Source organism: Aulostomus chinensis, chromosome 19, assembly GCF_037954235.1.
Source record: "Aulostomus chinensis isolate RoL2024-O1b breed Wild chromosome 19, RoL_Achi_v1.0, whole genome shotgun sequence".
Taxonomy (NCBI): domain Eukaryota; kingdom Metazoa; phylum Chordata; class Actinopteri; order Syngnathiformes; family Aulostomidae; genus Aulostomus; species Aulostomus chinensis.
This window is the reverse complement of record NC_141338.1, coordinates 6,333,250-6,351,921: the sequence shown is the minus strand read 5'-3', so window position 1 is coordinate 6,351,921 and position 18,672 is coordinate 6,333,250. Positions and strand designations below refer to the sequence as shown.

General features: G+C 41.9%; 1 protein-coding gene across 4 annotated transcripts; it reads left to right on the top strand.

Moving 5' to 3' along the window:
• Window positions 1-659: 659 nt before the first annotated feature.
• On the top strand, window positions 660-18,508 carry LOC147243811 (calmodulin-regulated spectrin-associated protein 1-B-like). 4 transcript variants are annotated; one of them, XM_086188134.1, is made up of 20 exons: window positions 660-984; window positions 2,009-2,202; window positions 8,229-8,491; window positions 9,133-9,294; window positions 9,371-9,451; window positions 9,911-9,943; window positions 10,776-10,917; window positions 11,068-11,207; window positions 11,598-11,694; window positions 11,795-11,921; window positions 12,002-12,087; window positions 12,231-12,315; window positions 12,444-14,724; window positions 14,801-14,937; window positions 15,068-15,276; window positions 15,480-15,542; window positions 15,806-15,893; window positions 15,977-16,098; window positions 16,719-16,837; window positions 16,986-18,508. In XM_086188134.1, the coding sequence occupies exons 2-20, from the start codon at window positions 2,010-2,012 to the stop codon at window positions 17,274-17,276; spliced, it is 4,719 nt and encodes a 1,572-aa protein (XP_086044260.1). In that variant the 5' UTR covers window positions 660-984; window position 2,009; the 3' UTR covers window positions 17,277-18,508. The 4 variants fall into 4 exon arrangements, with proteins under 4 accessions (XP_086044260.1, XP_086044259.1, XP_086044262.1 ...); XM_086188133.1 differs by lacking the exon at window positions 9,911-9,943 and adding an exon at window positions 10,367-10,426 and having other exon boundaries at window positions 661-984; XM_086188136.1 differs by lacking the exon at window positions 15,480-15,542 and having other exon boundaries at window positions 661-984.
• The last annotated feature ends 164 nt before the right edge of the window (window positions 18,509-18,672 follow it).

The window sequence follows — 18,672 nt, the reverse complement described above, 5'->3', positions numbered from 1 at the left end:
GGGCAGAGAATAAGTAACTGATGAAGAACAGGTGTGAAGAAAGAACAAGACGCACGTCTGTGTTTATCAGATAGAATGTGGTGATGGTGAAACGTCAATGATTTTAAATATATTGAAAAAACAGAGAAGTCACAAACTGGTGACATCTCTGAATATGTCAGTATTTTGTCTTCCACTCCACTATAGTCAAATGCAAATACTGTACCTTGTTGAGGTCCTAGTAGCAACTGTTTCTGAAATATTTCCTCTAAATAGTACAGATAACAAAATACATAATATATAAAACCGTTAAAACACCAAGATAATTAATCTGTATGATAGACAGTCAATTAGATGACATTGTATTTTGTATCTTTCATGTAATAGTTTTCTGGAAGTAAAAGGGCACTGGGGGGAGTTCAATGTAAAGAGCTAATTTAGACAGCAACGAAGACAAATGTAGTTACTGACACATTATTTAGGGAAATACTTTAATGATGATAATTCTCTGTAAATATGAAGAGCTGGTACTTGATGTGCGTACAATTAAAGACAACAGGAGGATTAAAAATCAAGTTAATTGATACAAATCACCATAATATATGTGGTCCTCTGTTTGTGTGGGCCTCCAGCGCCCCCAGCAGTTGGACAGGTGTGTTACAGCCGAGCTGAAGACACCCGTCCCCATAGAGACAGGCTCCTACAACAGGGCTGGACCCGTTAGTCCCCCTTCAGAGGCGATGACAGCAAACGGGAAGCAACGGTCGTTTGGATATTAATATTTTCCTCGAAAACACACTCCCCTATGGTTCCCAATGAGAGTTTTATCATCGGATTAAGGAGCATCAGTCGCAAGCAGCAGCTTTATCCTGAGAGGCCGGAGATTTGTGTCGGTGGGTTGGGAGGAGTCCTTGTCATTTCACCGCTAGCAGAGGCTCGGACAGCATGTTTTAACAACACGTCTGGCACAGAAAGCTGTGGAGGAGACCTGATGAGCTGCTAGAGGTGAGTTGTAAACATATTTATGGCCTTTAAATTTTGAGGTAAAGATGCGCAGTTTAGCTAGCTAGCCTATCAGGCATTGGTCAACCTGTCTCGGCTTCAGATCGCTCCGACCACAACGGTCTGCTTTCATTTTCTCTGTTAATGAGACATTAGAGATACAGTTTTTCATCGACTGCAACCAGTGCTGGACTGGGACCAAAAAAAGGGCTGTGGCACTTTGGATTAGAGGGCCCAGCACAATCGATCGGACACATCACCCATCTTCATGCTTCCTTGAATATAACCTGGGGCCATCGATTATGGGCCCCATGAGAAGATAACACATTGGGCCCCACCACCACCCCTCCAGAACCTAATTAAATAGGACTTAACAATACATGGGACATTAATGGAAATTGCAGTATGGCCTTGTGCAATATCCAAATTGCAGGAGGTGTAATATTTGGCAAAAGCAAAATGTATGACAAAATACAAATATCAATAATATACCAATCAAGAACTGCAGTGATATCCCAGTCTGCAATGGTGTTACACAGATTTAGAAACATGTGAATGATCTTACAGGAATGTTGGCTCTTTCTATTGTTCATCATGTAAAAGTTGGACTACCAGGTTAAAAAAAAAAGAAAAAAAATCAAAATATTTCAGCTCTATTTTGGACCCATTCATTGGCAAAACTAAACTAACAACCATCACAGTCTGCATGTACTGGACTATTTTAATAACATGATAACCAGAATTTCTGTTACTACCATCCTGTTGACTCTTTGAATAAGTGCATTCACCAAAGACCTAAATTTGAATATCAACATACACCATATTTCACTCTGCAAAAAAGGTGTTATGAAGGTGTTTAAAAAATGGTCTGTAACTTTATTACAGACTCAAACTGCCTGTGCTTGTTATTTCCTACATGGATGATGTCATCCACTCGTCTGCAATGCAATAGCAATAATATATGTGTGTGTGTGTGTGTGTGTGTGTGTGTGTGTGTGTGTGTGTGTGTGTGTGTGTGTGTGTGTAGGATGGATGTGGAGGGGAGTGCTGGCAGGGACAGCACCAGGAGGAGAGGAGCAGCAGCAGCAGCAGCAGGAGAGGGAGATGATGTTGGGGGAGGAGGCATGGAGGCTCAGGTTGTACCGCTGGAGCTGTATGACTCTGCAAGGGCCAAAATAGACGCAAATCTCCGCTGGCTGTTTGCCAGAGCTTATGGTATAGGTAAGGCTGTGCTTCCCTGTCTCTGCTCTGAGCTGATGTGTATATATACGTGTATATATATATATAATAGTATGGGGCATTTAATTTGTTACTGTATGGTAATGATATGAGCTCTGAATCAGCAAATTTGGCAGTGTAGAGAGGAAAAATGTGGGTACATCAAAATTTGTTATTGCCTGTAATCTATTTGTGGAATGAGATGCAATGTTGCATGCCATCCTCCCCAAGACCAGACAAGAAGACACACACCATCCTCTTCTCTGTGCATTTATTAGGAAGCTGGGACCTGACTGACTGCTAGTTAGCTTAGGCCAATTAATGTTAGTGACTGAGAGGTTTTAGCACGCATCTGTGAAAAGCCAGGAAGTACGCTTTTCCTTGCAGCATTGATATAATATAGGATTATTAATTGCATTTGTTTTGAAATATCAATTTATACTTGTAAGATTTTTGAATCAGACACATAGAGGGAACTATTCTGTAGAAAAAAAACACTGGGCACAGTGGTCTCACGCTGCACCTCAAGAGCAACCTCTGCCAATAAGACTAAACTTTGCACATTAGAAGAGCAACAGCTACAACTAATTATGGCTGACAATGTAAGAGAGGGTAATGATGATTACTTGCGTACAAATCAAGATGTTGAACCTCATCACTGTCATGACATTGGACAGAAGTATGCTAACTCTTTTCACCTACTAGCATTCATTCTGCTAAACTAACTAGTAGTCAGCTGGTCTCAGCTCCTTACTGCATGCACAGAGTACAGAAGGGTATCTCTCTCTGTGTCTGGCCCCGAATAGGATGGTAAATTCTGTATTTCACAAAAAGTTGCCGTGCTTCTATAAGGCAATAACCACAGATGTTTTTATGTCTTTGTTAATGATTCTCGGCGGTACTTGCATTAGTTGTCAAACTTTGAGGCTACAGCATCAGTTTGATGTAGAAAAATGTAAAAAAAAATACACTAGATAATGTCATCAAATGCACAAACCACCACAACATCAAACCAACCAAACCATAAGCACCAGTTACTGTACATTGTATGTGTTTGTCCAGATGCAGATTACAGGAGCAAGTTTACAAGTCGAAACATAGCAACTGAGAATTAAAAACAGCAGGCTTCATTCATGAAATGTTCTTAGAATGTGCTCTTAAGTAACATTGGACTTATTTGCCCTCACGTTAGTCTTACAGACAGACAATAGATGTCAGGAGTAATGAGTTATGAATAGCCACCAGGCTTTGCTTTCAGTGTGTAAGACTAAATTGAGAGCTAAAAAATCCTACTGTTCTTTTTACATTTATGCATAAGGAAATGTTACGAATGATGCCCAATCTCCTCGAGAAAATAAATGTCACACAGTGACAACATCGCCACAGTCTAGACTGTCATGTTGGAGACTTGGACCGACCTCTCTTGATCTGCTTAAGTCTCTTATACACAGGTCACTTGTCTTGTCAGGTCTGATAAGGTCTACATTAAAAAATGCTCTACATGGAGAGGCTGAAAGTAAATGTCTGGGAATTACTCTCTCGATGTGGGTTTTTGTGTCACTCGCTGATGGCTCTGGGGAGTGTGAGCAGGAGGTCAGCTGTGATTTGATCAGTGCTACAGTAATGCATTTGTGACGAGGGCAGAGCTGGTCGGTCAGTAAAGGAAACCTCATTGTCATCATTAAGATCAAAACATGATTTAAATGATTCCTTTCCCGCAGTGCTGTGTTGCAGTGGATGACTCAGTACACTGACTCTAACACAAGAACAAAATCCTAAACGTCAAATCCTTAAAGAGAAACTGAACCCCAAAAAGTGTGTTTTGCTTTCCAAGTCCTCACAATCAGTGTCTCAAAGATGTTTTTTCCCTGACATTTAGGGACAGTTTTGCTTTTGTTTTGCTGCTGTTTCTTTTGTTAGCTGTCAGCAGCCATTATTATCAAGCTAAATATACATGACTGGCTCTTACTGCATTCTGGAGTCATAAAAAAGTGATACAGGAGGGAAAAAAGGTCTTTATGAGCTCAGGAGGTCTATTTGGAAGGCAAAACCCCAGCAATGATAAGCCCAAAAAGTAAGTGTTTGGAGGTCCTCATAAAGGCTTGTGATGTGGAGAAAGGTGACGATCAGCTGGTCATAAGAGTAAGTTATAATATTTTCTAAAAACACAAACACTCAGAGTCATTATTTGGGTTTCTAAACAAACGAATCATTTCCCAATTTAAAGTCATACATCCAATATTTCCCCACATCCTCATGTTTAATATCAGTCTAATCTTCCAACAGCTGAAGCACTTTTACATTTCGTGTTCAGCGTTCTACAATATCATGAGCTCTGACTTTCTGGTAGGAGCTTTATCTCTGTTATCCAACACTGTGTTGTTCCAGGGCAGATCAGATCAGATGCCCGTAATAAACACCAAACTATCACCCTGTCCCCTGTCGAGCTTCCTGCTCCTTTTAATCTGATTGGCTCCTCCTGACGTCAGTGTGTCAGGAAAACTAAGGAGTCCTTTTATCAGCAGACTGTCGAGTTGAACTCATTACTGTATGATATAACTTGTCCGTTTTTAATAACAGTACAGATGCTATGTCAGATGTGGCATCAAATATATTAACTGCAGTTTTGTAACATGAATAAATTGCCAGTTAAAAATATAAACAAGCACGCTCCTTTTTTTTGTTTTTGCCAAAGCTTACTTCAATTTCTGTTAATATCAGTTCCACAGCTCTTGTTCAAAATAATCATCAGTTATACAATCATTCCTCCTTCACACTTGTTTATTCACAGCATGATCAACCTCTTTCTCTTTGGCAAGTAATGAGAGTCAGACCTTTAACCTACTTACGATCTCAGTTTGAGATTGGTCAGCAAAATGCTAGACAATTACAGTTATTAGTTTATATTTGGCAAGGAAAATATGCAAATCCTCATAATTAAGTTGCTGCAAATGCTTGAAAATAATCGATTAACAATGATCAAAATAGCTGCAGGTTAAGTTTATGCTGATTTACATTTTTTGACTGATTTCACAAAATCATGCACTCTTTGGATCATATTATCTCCACACCGAGATGCTTGTGTGTGTTTGTTCTGAAGTTTTGTTCTTTCACCTCTTACTTGCTAATGATGATTGCTTACTCAGTGTTAACATCAAAATAATGCAGTGCCAATATGCAAGAAAAAAAGAGCCACTGATTATTTCTAGGATTAACCATGTGATAGGAGGCAGTGATACTTTAACCCTAACTGACTGAAACTCAAAAATTTATTATAATCCTTTGTCTTTTATAACATATTTGTCAATTATGTAGGATAATATACACCATATTCCTTCAGATGCAACACTCTAAAGAGACAGTTCAGGTCAAAGATAGTCAATGTGGACTGTACATCAGAAGAGCCAAAGCACATTAGATTATGGTGCAAAAAAAGGATAAAAAAATTAGCATCAGCTACCAGCTAAATGCTGTTAAGATATGAAAGTGGCTGGTAGATTCCAGACTCACAATGGCTTACTTAAGTGTAGCTGGTGAATGTAAGCATTTGTTGTGTTTGTACTGGTTGGAACTGTCCGTCACATGTTGAGGTGTTTAATGAGATTAGATCTGAAGGCATCTCACCAGTTTGCTATGTCAGGACACTTTAGTTTACAGCCTTTGCACAAACATTTTCAACTTTAGGAGAAACCCGGACCTTTCCTTGTTTTAGTTTCCCCTGATATGAATTTATGCTTTACCTTAGACAGTTTGAGCGAATATGCATTCTCATACTGCAGTTTATGGTTTCTTATCAGGCAGCATGCTGGGTCACAGTGAGTGTATATAGCCTCTTACAATAGGTGTCGGTCGGTGTCTCAGAGCTAGCAGCGCAACAGTTCAAGTGTGACTACAGGGTGCATCGGCTTAAAGGTTGTGTTTCTAAACACACAGTCTTCTAGAGGATTCTCCAGTAAGCCTTCATGTTGGAGAGATTAGCTGTGTGTTGCTCCTGGAGAGCTTTGAGACTGGCAGCTCGGCCTTAACTGTCATCAAGATCTCTGCAGCAGATCAGTCTGACCTTGTGCCTGAAAGAATAGGAACAAAGGCTTCCCTGCACTCCTCATCCAGATTGCCCCCCCCCCCCCCCCACACACACACACACACACACACACACACTCACACCAGGCTTTTAACACTTGGATCAGGTGGATAATAAATATCTATCAGCAACAAGGATTACAGAGGAGTTCCTGCCTCCCCCTCATACTCCACACACAGCCCCCACCTCCTGATGTCAATGAACACTGTTTGGTGAAAAGATGAGAATGCAAACCAGCCCCCTCCTCCAGCCATGCTGGCATTCCCCATCATCTCCACGGCAACCAGGGTGGATGAGGGGACATTTGGGCACAGCTGAGGCTGAGGAAGGTTCAGGCGGTTAAGAAAGTGTGTTTCATAATAAAAGACGGATGCACAATGAGTGTTTGATCACCTTAATGCGAGATACTTAAGGCCATATGTCAACTCTCTATAAGAGCAGAGAGTGAGATATATACTGTTGGGTGAGAGTGCCAAGCAAGCAGTCTACTGTAAAAGACACAGCTGAGGTCTTGGCTGGGTGTATGTGTGTGTGTGTGGCTTTCTAAATGCCTGGTCATCCATGTCTTTCCTGCGCTAGGGAGAATTTGTGACAGAGAAGGAGCATTACTGTTGTATCCAATAAGATAAAAGACACATGGATGACTGGATCACAATTGTTCTGATGTACTGTAAAACAATGATTAGAAAATAGTTTGATATTTTGGCAAATATCATTATTCAGTACAGTGAAGTGAGCATTACTATGAGTTCCCTTGACCAAAAGCTGTATGCCATAGAAAGTGGAAACCCCAAACCTCATTTCAGGCATTTAACCAAACATCCATTAGAAAAAAAAGGGGTTTGAGATGATGGAACAGGATGTTCACCATCTTATTTCCTGGTTTAAAGACTCCTGTGATGCTACACTGCTCCTGTTAATTCTATGTGTGTGAATGGATTTAGAGCATGGAGGGAATTAGCTTAGCTTAGCTTAGGTCAAGACACAGAAACAGAGTTTAACAGCGAGTGTAGCTCTATCAACAAACAAACAAAAAAAACCTTCCTCAAGCTCTAAAACTCAAAAATGAAACTGGCAATAATTATGCCCTGTCTGTTAATTTGTCAGGTGGGGGATGGGGGGCCTGGGGGGTGTTATGAGTCTCCAGGAAGTGACTGCAGTATTTTACAGTTTTTTTTCTCATATTAAACAAACAAGTTATGATGTGTTAATTAGTCAACTTCAGATGTGGTGGTTGGTGTAGGTTATGACTCACATGCTGATTTTAATACTTTAGTTTATTTCATTTGAAGGGATTTTGGTCACCAACTATGTGATTTGTTTGCTTCTATCTTGGCTGTTTGCATTAACATTTATACCTCTGTTGTTTTCAGTCAAAACACACCGTAAATTGTACTCTAAACAAACTAGATGATGGACAGGTAACACCGGTGAAGTCCAATCGTTAAGTTCCTTTTACATTTCAAGTAATACACAATTGCATCAAACCATTTTCTGGTTTGTGTCATCTACCTATGAAGTGTTGAAAGCTGAATTTCGTGAGTGCCTCAGGCCTGAACACTGGATTAACATCTCCAAGGTATACAAAAATAGCTGCCTCATGCTGGTGTCCATGAGCAGGAAAACACCAGGCTGGCTGGGACAACAACATCAGCTTATACACCACTACTAAGTCCCCTTAGCTCATAGGCTTAAAGCCTCTGGTCCTCCTATCAGCCTTCAGGGTCGCCATCGAGCACACTATTCAACTGCTGACTTTGTCTCAATGCCTTCCTCCTTCACTGGTTTCTTCTTAGACAGTCTAATACCTTGAAAGTTTCGGGTGATCCTCTGTTACGCAACATGTTGAGGCATCAGTGAACACGTGCGTCCAAAAATAGTTTGAATGTAGATGCATGGTATGACAGGTTACTTTGTCAATATGCTTGTCATCATTCTTTTTTCGAAGATCACATCCCAGCAGACCTGCGGGACCCCTTTTACACGGACCAATATGAGCAGGAACACATCAAGCCCCCCATCATTCGCCTGCTGCTGTCTGGAGAGCTCTACTGCCGGGTGTGTGGGCTCATCCTGCACACTGAGCAAGCTGCTGGCCTCCAAAGCCATCAGTCTGTCATCCAGGCCCTGTCCAGGAAAGGCATCCATGTCCTGGAGACAGACAACACACCTGTCTCTGCTCTGGACCTCAGCTCAGCTCCAATCAAGATGGTGGGGAGCTTCTCATTACATATAGTTATGGAGCAACATCAACCTTTGCTCACACAAATTAATAAAAGCATTGCATTAACTTAATGTCCCCTGTAATCTCTCCTGGCCAGTGGACTTATTTGCCCAGGCTATTAGAGGAGAGATGTTTGTGAGGCTATGAGACCGCCTCAAAAGACAAGTGAGAATGAACTACGGCACTGAATAAATTAGGTTCACCAAATATCACCAAGATTAAGACAAGTTGTATGTTATATATAATTATCCACGGTAAGGTAATGGAGATTTGAAAGGCATGTTTTCTCTTTAAAAATGCCCAAATTACTCAGTTTTAATAGAGATAGAAGCTGCAAAAGCTAAAAGTCTCCTTTAACTGCGTGCAACACTTGATTCCATCAAGAAAACAACTCAAGTTAAGAATCTTAACTTAGAAAGCTAAAAAAGTTTAGAATTGTGGTATTTCGCCAAAATATATATTGTTTCCAATGAAGCCAAAACTTAGGAGTTGCGTTTACGAGATCCTCTAAAAACTGTAAAATTGTTGAGCGCGAGTCCAGTTCAACTCAGCTGAAACCAACAGTCATGAGTCAATGATAATCTGTCAGAATGATTTTAATTTGTACGGTTTAATGATGTTTCTCCAGAGCTCCCACATCCACCTTATCGATGGCCTGATGATGGCCTACACAGTGGAAATGATCAGCATAGAGATGGTGGTGACCAGTGTAAAACGTTTTTCAAACTTCAGTGCCTCCAAGGAGCTGCCTTTTGACTTGGAAGATGCAATGCTGTTTTGGATCAACAAGGTAAGAACCAATCATTCATATTTGGAGTTGAACATTTTAACATTTGTCTTGACCTGCAATGACCTTGTTGCTGCAGGTCAACCTGAAGATGAGGGAGATCTCAGAAAAGGAGCTGAAAATTAAGCAACATCTGCTGGACTCACCAAGTCACCAGAAGGTAAAACACTGTGCCTCTTTGTTCTATTCACTGTTTCTCTAATGGGCTCTTGCTCTGGTGAACAGTGTCTTTCTTTAGTAGTGATGTCATGGCCTTGTTTATTGTCCTACGGTTTGCGGGTCCACATGCAAGCATCCTGTCCCTCCTGGGTGTATTAACTATCAGCACCTCTTGATCACTTCAAATACAAATTATAGGATAGTTTCACCACAGCGTTACTTTGGGTTAACTCATAAATTTCAATATGCACCATAACAGGTAGTTTTATTTATTCATATGTATACTTTTTTCTCTCGTTTAGCTGAAGCCTTTCCACTTGTCTTGAAAGTCAGATCTTTCTCCACGGAAACAAGGGATAATCTGACTCCTTGTGATTGTATCTGACCCTTGACTTGTCTGCTGCTCTTCCTGTTTGTGTCTCCCTTTTAACTCCTCCCCCTCCTTCCTCTTGGATACTAGTCTCCATCCAAATGGTACTGGAAGCTGGTACCTGTAAGTGCAACCCTCCTGTTTGTGTGTGTGCATCTTCTGATTGGACACTGAAATAGGTTACACAAATTCTATAGTAAAGTTCTGGTACTGGAGCAACAACAGAACAAAACTCTTTCCTGACTTTGTTGCTTTTACCCTGCATGAAAACTTCAGCCCTTCATTTCTTTTCAGCATTCCTCATCATGCCCTCCTGTAATAGTCACACACACACACACACACACACACACACACATACGCGCACGCACCACCATACTCTCCACATAATCCCGCTTTTGTTGATATTCAGTAAACTCTAAGTGAGGTAATGTCATCACGTCTGGCACCTCTGTTTAAATCATTCATTTTGGCTCATCCAGTCCTCATTTGCATTTCTTTGTCTTTGTGATTAATTTCCTCCCAATCATCTCTCTCTTCCCTCACCAGCCTGATATATTGCATGCTCTGGCCCACTGTTTATTGGAACCTCAAGAGTTCTCTCATGTGGTAATGTACCCACCTTTGACCCTTTCTATTATTTCATCATCATCTTTAGTTTCCCTTTTTTATGTATACTTCCACTGGGATCTCTTCTTCCAGGTAGTCCTGGTTATGATGGCAGCACATAGTCGCTTTATGATGAAACATTACTAATGCACCACATATCAGGTCTATAGCTATATCTGCCTTAAAGTGTTAGAGGATCAGTACAGACAATAACTAGGTGGCAGTTGCAAATACATACTCCAGAAATCCATAAATTACACACAGTTATTTTACATACATGAGGATGTTATTCAGTGTAATGACAAGACACATGTGTGAACTTAAACCTGGGTCCTCTCTGGCTGTTTAGGTACGATATCGCAGGGATCATCTGTCAGGTCGGACACTTCAGCACTTCCCCCTGTTGGACGACCTGTTGAAAGATGTGTGTGACGGCACAGCTCTGTTGGCTCTGATCCACTTCTATTGTCCTGATCTGATCAGACAAGAAGGTATGACTACACCGGATTACTGAAGGAGATGCTGTTGTTCTTCTCTGATCCTCTAGCTATCATTGAATATTAAGACCTTCAACAACTTAATGGCTAGTCTATAAGTTATTGGCCCGATAGGAATGACCCTTTTTTTCATCCTGTTTGCAGATATCTGTCTGAAGGAAGTCCTGTCTATCGCAGACAGCCTGTACAACATTCAGCTACTGAAGGAGTTCTCTAATGAGTACCTGAACCAGTGCTTCTACCTGAAGCCTGAGGACATGCTGTACTCTCCTCCAGTGCTGAGGGTGAGCAAAAACATTCTCCAGCTACCAGGAAGGGTTAGCAAACATAGCAATCAGACACACAGCAACTTTAAAGGTTCTTTGTTGACTAATATTTAATCTCCTTGCAGCTCGCTTTAATGTGATGCGTTGCTCTCAGGTCACTTTTATAAGAAATTAATGGTTTCGTTTTTGAATTAAATTTCAAGGTTTGCTGCACAGAAGCTTCATTTTGGTGATAACTCAGAATCACATGCACAGTCAGTCTCAGTGTGAAAATACAGTTTGGCTCTTTTAACATTACAACTATTTATCTGTTTATTAGAGGCGCTGAAATCAGCTTCCTGTTGTGACTGAAAATGGTGTTAATGATCAAAAACACAATTTGTGAACTTGTGAACATTTTTATTGCAGAATAATATGATGGCATTTATTGCTGAACTCTTCTGGTGGTTTGAGATTGTAAAGCCAGACTTTGTACAGCCCAGAGACCTTCAGGAAGTTAGAGATGGTAAAGCTTGCAACATTTCTTTTTGAACAGCTTGTGTTTTTCATGTTAAACATGTGGTGCTGTGAGTTTTTCACATTTTCCTCTTGAACATTTTTTGCAGTGAGATTATTGCTCCAGCCCAAGAGTTCTCGACCCCATGCGCCCATCTCCAGTGTTACCAAACGTAGCTTTCTGACAACGTCAAACTCTGCTGATGTCTTGACCACACCTCCAAGCCCAGAACTCAGGTATTACACAGCAACTTCATGTCGTGCTTCATGACACAAACTCCAGAATTAATAGTAAAGTCCTCTTTCTCTCACTATAGCACAAGTCCAAGTACGTCCAGATCATCTCATTGTTTACTGCCTCTGAGACAGAAACAACAGAGGAGGTTTGAGGATGACACTTTGGGTAATTATATAAAATTATGGACGGCCAGAAGGCAGAGAAGATTTAGAAAAAATATGTAGAACAAGAAAATGCTGATCTCCATTAATATTGTACACATAGATATTCATCCTTTTTCTAACATGGGCCATTCTTTCTTTTTACAGAAATGAGAAATCAGTCCAACTCTTTGACACGTGCAGAAGGACAGCATCAGGGGTCCATGCTGGCCAGGCCAGAGAGGAGGCAGAGGTAAACAGTTCGATTACGGCAGTCATAGCTAATTCATTATAAGAGCAGTAGATACAGTTTTAACACAAAGTGTCTTGTTTCATTATTAAACATGTGTTTCCTCAATTCTTCCATCTCTCCCTGGCCAGGCCTTTATCTCAGCCAGCACCCTATGCCTTGCATTTCCCCCTGGAGGACGAAGCAGACAATATCAGTCTTGCTCGCTCCATCAGCAAAGACAGCTTGGCCTCCAATGTTCTGAGCATTACACCCAAACATATACTGGGGTCCGGTCCCCAACTGCATCAACACAGACTCAGTGGGCATAGCCTCCTTAGTCATATTCGTATAGAGGATGAGGAAGAGGAAATAGAGGAGGAGGAACTGGTTGCGGTTATCCATCCTTCTCTATTCTCGCGGCATCAACGTGGGGGTGACATGGAGCAGGATGAACTGGAAGTCCAAAATTCCACCTCTACCCGAAGAGTTTCTAATACATGTTGCTCTCCTCGCCTTGACATGGGTCTCTTTACTCCAGACCTCCAGGCAGACAGCTACTATCTGGAGCCTTTGATGCCTGCCGTCCCGAAGCCAGCCAAAGAGAAGAGTATCAGCCTGAACAAGGAGGAGGAGAGTGGCGAGAGCCGTTCTAGATCAGGCCTAGCAGCCAGAAGAACTCCCACCAGTGTCCCAAGCACCTCTCATGTCTCAAGCTCTCCCAGACCTCCCACAGAAAGGTCAATAGGCACCTATCAGTCTGAGAAGAAACAGTCCCAAGGATTTTTCCTTCATTTGTCCGAAGAACCAGATTACCACAGTAATATCTCTACAACCACAGAGGTGGCGCATGACTCTGACTCTGACATTGCAGATTTTGAGGATGATGATGAAGATGATGATCTGATTGAGTTGAATAAAGAGGTCACAAAGAGAGGGAAAGGAACAGATTTAGATGTTGGAGAGATGTGTGAATTTGCAGAAGGAGAGGGTGAGTCAGTCAAGCTGAGAGAGGACATGAAGCTGAGTGAGCGGGACGATAAGGAAGGCAGCAGTGGACGCTCAAGTCCTTGTCTCAGTACTATATCCTGCACAAGCAGCTGTAGTGCCAGTGTCAGGATGACTAGCTTTGCAGAGAGAAAGTTCCTTAAACTTGGCCTTCGTGATGGATTCTCTAGCACCAGTAGCTCACAGACAACCACACCAGATGGCTCTGAGATCACCCCCTGGCAACTTAGGAGTGATCGTAGCTCCGGATGGCTCGCGAAGGAACCTGGGTCTGTGTTAGGGAAGAATGTAATTGTGAGTCCCACTGTAGTGCCTTCAGAGCTGCTGCAACTTCACATGCAGCTGGAAGAGCAAAGACGTGCTATCGAGTATCAGAAGAAGAAGGTGGAAACCTTGTCAGCACAGCAGCGACTAAAGCTAGGGAAAGCTGCGTTCTTAAACATTGTGAAGAAGGGTGGAGGGAAGAGTGACACACTCCCTCTGCCCCTGAAACACAGCCCCTCCTCAGAACTAGCAACTGCTGACAGGAGTAGAGCGAAGGCCCACTCCTGCAAGGATGACTCCTGTCTGGAGGCTCTGAGGGTCCAGGCAAAGGCAGGGCAAGTGGAGAGACAACAGATAAGGAGAGATAACAGGTTGAATGCCCTGTTGCAAGATAATGCATCAGAATCTGACGTAAATGAGTGTTCCCGCTCGATTGATCTTCTCAATGAAGCTATATCTTCTATTCAGCAGCAGATGACGCAGCTCTCCTTACAGCAAAACCTGCTGATGAAACAAAGTGTGGTCTCACCTCCAGAATGTGTAGAGTCAGGCCCTAGTGCATCTCTCAGCACAACACAGACATCCCCTACCTCAGACTTAAAAGCTTTTGCAGTTCACTTTGTTGATATCAGTGGTGGAAAATCTGTGCCTGCTCGCCGTCCTCCCAAGCTTAGCTCCAGCCAGCGCAACAAAGCCTCCGAGCAAAAACTGAGTAATGACAATAAAAAGACGGCTTCCAACAAGACCAACAGTCAAAGCATGCGGTCTCCTGAAGAAAACACTGGTGGAGGCCTGGAGGCTGGAGTTGTTGAGAGTTCCAAGTTGGAAAGAAACACTCTGAGAAGCACAACCTTCAGAGTACGTGAAAATCCCAGTCCACAGAGCTCCAGAGGTGGAAGTGGGCCATTTTCAGAAAAACCACAATCACAGGACATCTCCAGCAGTCCCATAACTCTATCACAGACTACAGAACATGACGAGAACAACATAAGCAACTCAGGGACAGAAGCTGCTGGTGGAGATCAAAGCACCAAGGTCAAGGGTCACCTAATTGAGGTCGACCTATCAGAGCTGAAGGATCCAGTGGAGGACGGCAGTATAGACATATCGGACTGTGTGACAGAAGGCGAGCAGAAGAATGTACTAGGCTTCTTCTTTAAGGTAAAAGTCAGGACGTGTATCAAGACATTCATCAAAAAAGTTGACTCATCTGAATCTGGACTGTTCTCTTTTCCAGGATGATGAGAAGGCAGAAGATGAAATGGCAAAACGTCGTGCTGCCTTCCTCCTCAAACAGCAGCGCAAAGCTGAAGAAGCCAGACTACGCAAACAACAGCAAGAAGTAGAGAGCGAGCTAAAACGTGATGAGGCCAGGTATGTGCAATCCTACACAGCTTATTACAGGGAGGGTTTTTCTACAGTTTGTGTACAGGGTTATATATTTATAACGTGCCGAAATTCATCCTCTGTTAACTCTGCACACCTTGTCCCCCCACTCTTCAAGGCGTAAGGCAGAAGAGGATCGTGTTCGTAAAGAAGAGGAGAAAGCACGACGAGAGCTAATAAAGCAGGAATATCTGCGGAGGAAGCAGCAAGCGTTGATGGAAGAGCAGGGTCTGGTAAAGCCTAGGCCTCTGACTAAATCCCGTAGGCGGAGGCCCAAGTCACTTCACCGTAATGAGTCCAGCAGCCTCCCCAAAGGATGCACCACACGTAAGAACTTCTTTAGCTATCAACAGTGGATAATTTGTCTGCGTCTCCATGTTGTCTTTATTACATATTGCCTATTTGTGAAGAGTAGTGTTGCTCTCTACACACTTTTGTATTACTGTAAAGAACATTTTGTATATTTTCCATTCAGTCCACTCATGCGCATGGCTCTCATGCTCTTGAGTCTGAACCTGTGTGTTGTGCAGGTCATTCTCTGAAGGTGTCCATGTTGATCAAAGCCCAGGGTTCCACAGCAGACTGCAGGGAAGGTGAACCTCCTAACCTGCTCTGCATGATGTGATATTAAATATACAAATCACATAAAATAAGGCCCATTATACTTGAAATACTGCTCAAGTAAATCAGTTAGAAAGATGATCCTTTTTCTGTCTATTTACAGTAGACAGGTGTGGCAAGGGCATGCTCTCCATTAGATTAGGGAGCAAGTTGGCTCACTCGGGTGTGGGATGGACAATCAACAATTCTGTTCTATTTCTGTGGTTCTTAATACTGCTGTGTTGGTGACTTTCAGCTGACCTGAGCAGCAGTCATCAAGGATCCACTTTGTCTCTGGCTACTGAGGCAGACAGTGTAATCTCTGGAGGGGCGGAGTCACAGAGGTGAGACATCCTGTGTTGGTGGAAGTAATTTCCATCTTGTCTGTTCATGTAGTCACTGTATTAATTAACAACTGTGACTCCAGGGCTGGATCTGTTTGCTCTATGGAGTCATTCCCTATGCTGAGCAGAACTTCTAGCAGGAACATGGAGAGGGACTGGGAGAGCGGATCAATAGCCTCCTCCTTGACATCAACTGAGTACAGTGGTGAGCATCATCATTAATGCAATAAGCTGAAGTTTTAGGTTTATATTTAGATTGACTCACAAAAACTAAGTGTTCAGTACACAGCACATGCCAATGCTATAAATTCAAACAGCCAGAGCTGTAGCTCAGATTGCGGCTCACCTGTCATCTAAGAATATGTCTACACAACACGGGATACATTTGTAAATGCAGCATCTTATCTTTGTTTTTTCCCATAGCGACATATATAATATATAATAGAACGTTTGCAACACAGCCATCAATCTAAATCTTTTAACACAAGCAACTCAAAACAGACAGAGATATGCAAATGTATCCAACTGTACAGTTCATTTTGGTTGTATCTTATTTGTAGACTCAACAGGTTGATTATTCTGTAGAATAATTAGCTTGAACCAGGATAGTGTGACCTGTCAACTTTAACTTCTTCCATGAACACATATTTCAAACAAAGATATAGCTGATTTACCAGCAGGGTTGCTGTCATCATGTAATCTTTATTAGCATCTTTCCAAAGAACCACACAGAAATGCTAGTTTTTACACAAAAACAGCATTTTAGAGGAATAAGGCAGTGTATTGAAGATATATTCTAATATCTTTATGTTTTGTTCATAAAAGGTCCAAAACTATTTAAGGAGCCAAGCTCAAAGTCCAACAAGCCGATCATCATCAATGCCATCTCCCACTGCTGCCTGGCTGGAAAGGTTAATGAGGCCCAGAAGAACGTTATTCTGGAGGTCAGTCTGAATTTATTTTCTGCTTGTAAAACTCAGTTGTTTATAAGTGAAGGGAAATGTACACCTTTTAAACTATTTGAAGACTATTTTGCCAAATGTAGGTTTAGTTCATACAGAATAATGTTCTGTTATCAATGACTAATCACAGGAGCTGGAGAAGTGTGAGTCAAATCACCTGATTATCCTCTTCCGTGACGGAGGTTGCCAGTTCCGTGCCATTTACTCGTATTCACCAGATACGGAGGAGATCATCAAATTTACAGGCACAGGCCCGCGCACCATCAGCCGGAAGATGATTGACAAGCTCTACAAATACAGCTCGGACCGAAAGCAGTTCACTATCATCCCGGCTAAGTCTGTGTCGGTCAGCGTTGACGCCCTGACCATCCACAATCATCTCTGGCAAGTAAAGAGACCCGGCAGCTCACGCAGGAAGTGAGAACAAAAAGGAAAGTGGACATTTGTTACAGTTTCTGTCCTATCTGCGACTGTTGGGCAGGACCCAATGATCATGGACATGCGTTAACGCATTGGCAGAAGGGGGAGTGGTCTCATTCGTTACATACCTGCCAACTGAATGCACTGTATTTTCTTTTTTCTCTTACTTTTTATTTTGCATGGGTCACTTTTTTGTTTGTAGGTCATCCTACATTACTTTGGCACTACTGATGACGGACTGATGGTCACGTAGCACTGAGGAGAAGCTAGACCCTCCAGATCAATTCTCTTCACACACAACCACCCTACTGACACAACGTCAGACCGGATGTAGTGAACGCTCACTTGATTTTGACCAAAAGGGTTTGCTATCTTTCAGCTTGGCAAAAAAAATACCCTGTTGCTGTGATGAATCCAGGCTCCTCATGCTGAGCGAACCCTTGCTTCTTCATCAGTCCAACTGGTCACAGGAAGCTTTGATCACATGGGTTTGTTTTTTTATTTGTTTGAATGGACAAATTTGGTATGGTAGTGTGAGCTAATGCCCTGTCTTGTTTTCTGTTTTGTGTGTTTGGGGACGTGTGTACAGCTCTGAATGTGTTTATTCTCTTGAATATGCTTTAAAATGTCTGTCATGCGAGCAAAAAAAAACTTTTTCTTTTTAGAATGAGTGTGTTTCAGTGGAAGTTTTTTTTTTTTTTTTTTAAACAATTGGGGAAATTGTTCTAGTGTTTATTGCAGACAGGAAGCACTCAGTGCATTAAACCTTGTCAGTAGTGAATTTTATTGTTCTAACATTATGATTATGTTTCACCACCCACGTGAGCCATCTGAGATTCCCGACTGGCTCGTACCGCTGAACCAAAATGAACTGAGTTACGCCACTGAGCCGTTTGCTGCTCTTCAACTGCTCGCTGGATTCCAGGGAGATTTTTACTGTAGCTTCTGGCGTTTTAACAACCTGCCTGACAGAACCAGTAATTTCCCTGCATTGACTGACTGGTTCAATGTGGTGGGGAAACTGCACAGTACTTGATATTTGTTTGCTGCATTTTGTACATTTTTTGAGTAGTATTTTTTGTACATTACGTACAAGTTCTGTTTACTAAAAAAGGCAGGTACTATTTTGAGGTTTATTCTGTTACAGGCTGTCAGAGTTTTATTGCATTGTGTTTGATTGTATGTTTATTTATTTTGAAGAGATAATAAAATTCAACAACAGAAGTAATGCTTCATTCACTGTGGTGCGTTTGATGGTTCTATGCTAGTCAAACTGTTCATGTTTTTATGTGTATATGTTTGTTTGTCCATCTGTCAGCAGAATTATGCAAAAACAAAAACAAAATTAAAAGACAGTTTGTAAGAAGCTGCACTGTTGCCCCAGAATGGTGCAGATC

Excerpts from the sequence above, each read along its gene's own strand:
- LOC147243811 (XM_086188133.1), top strand. The coding sequence starts at position 2,010 with ATGGATGTGGAGGGGAGTGCTGGCAGGGACAGCACCAGGAGGAGAGGA. Across the intron at positions 10,427-10,775 it reads CTCAAGAGTTCTCTCATGTG|GTACGATATCGCAGGGATCA; the intron begins GTAATGTACCCA and ends CTGGCTGTTTAG. Across the intron at positions 16,099-16,718 it reads GACATCAACTGAGTACAGTG|GTCCAAAACTATTTAAGGAG; the intron begins GTGAGCATCATC and ends TGTTCATAAAAG.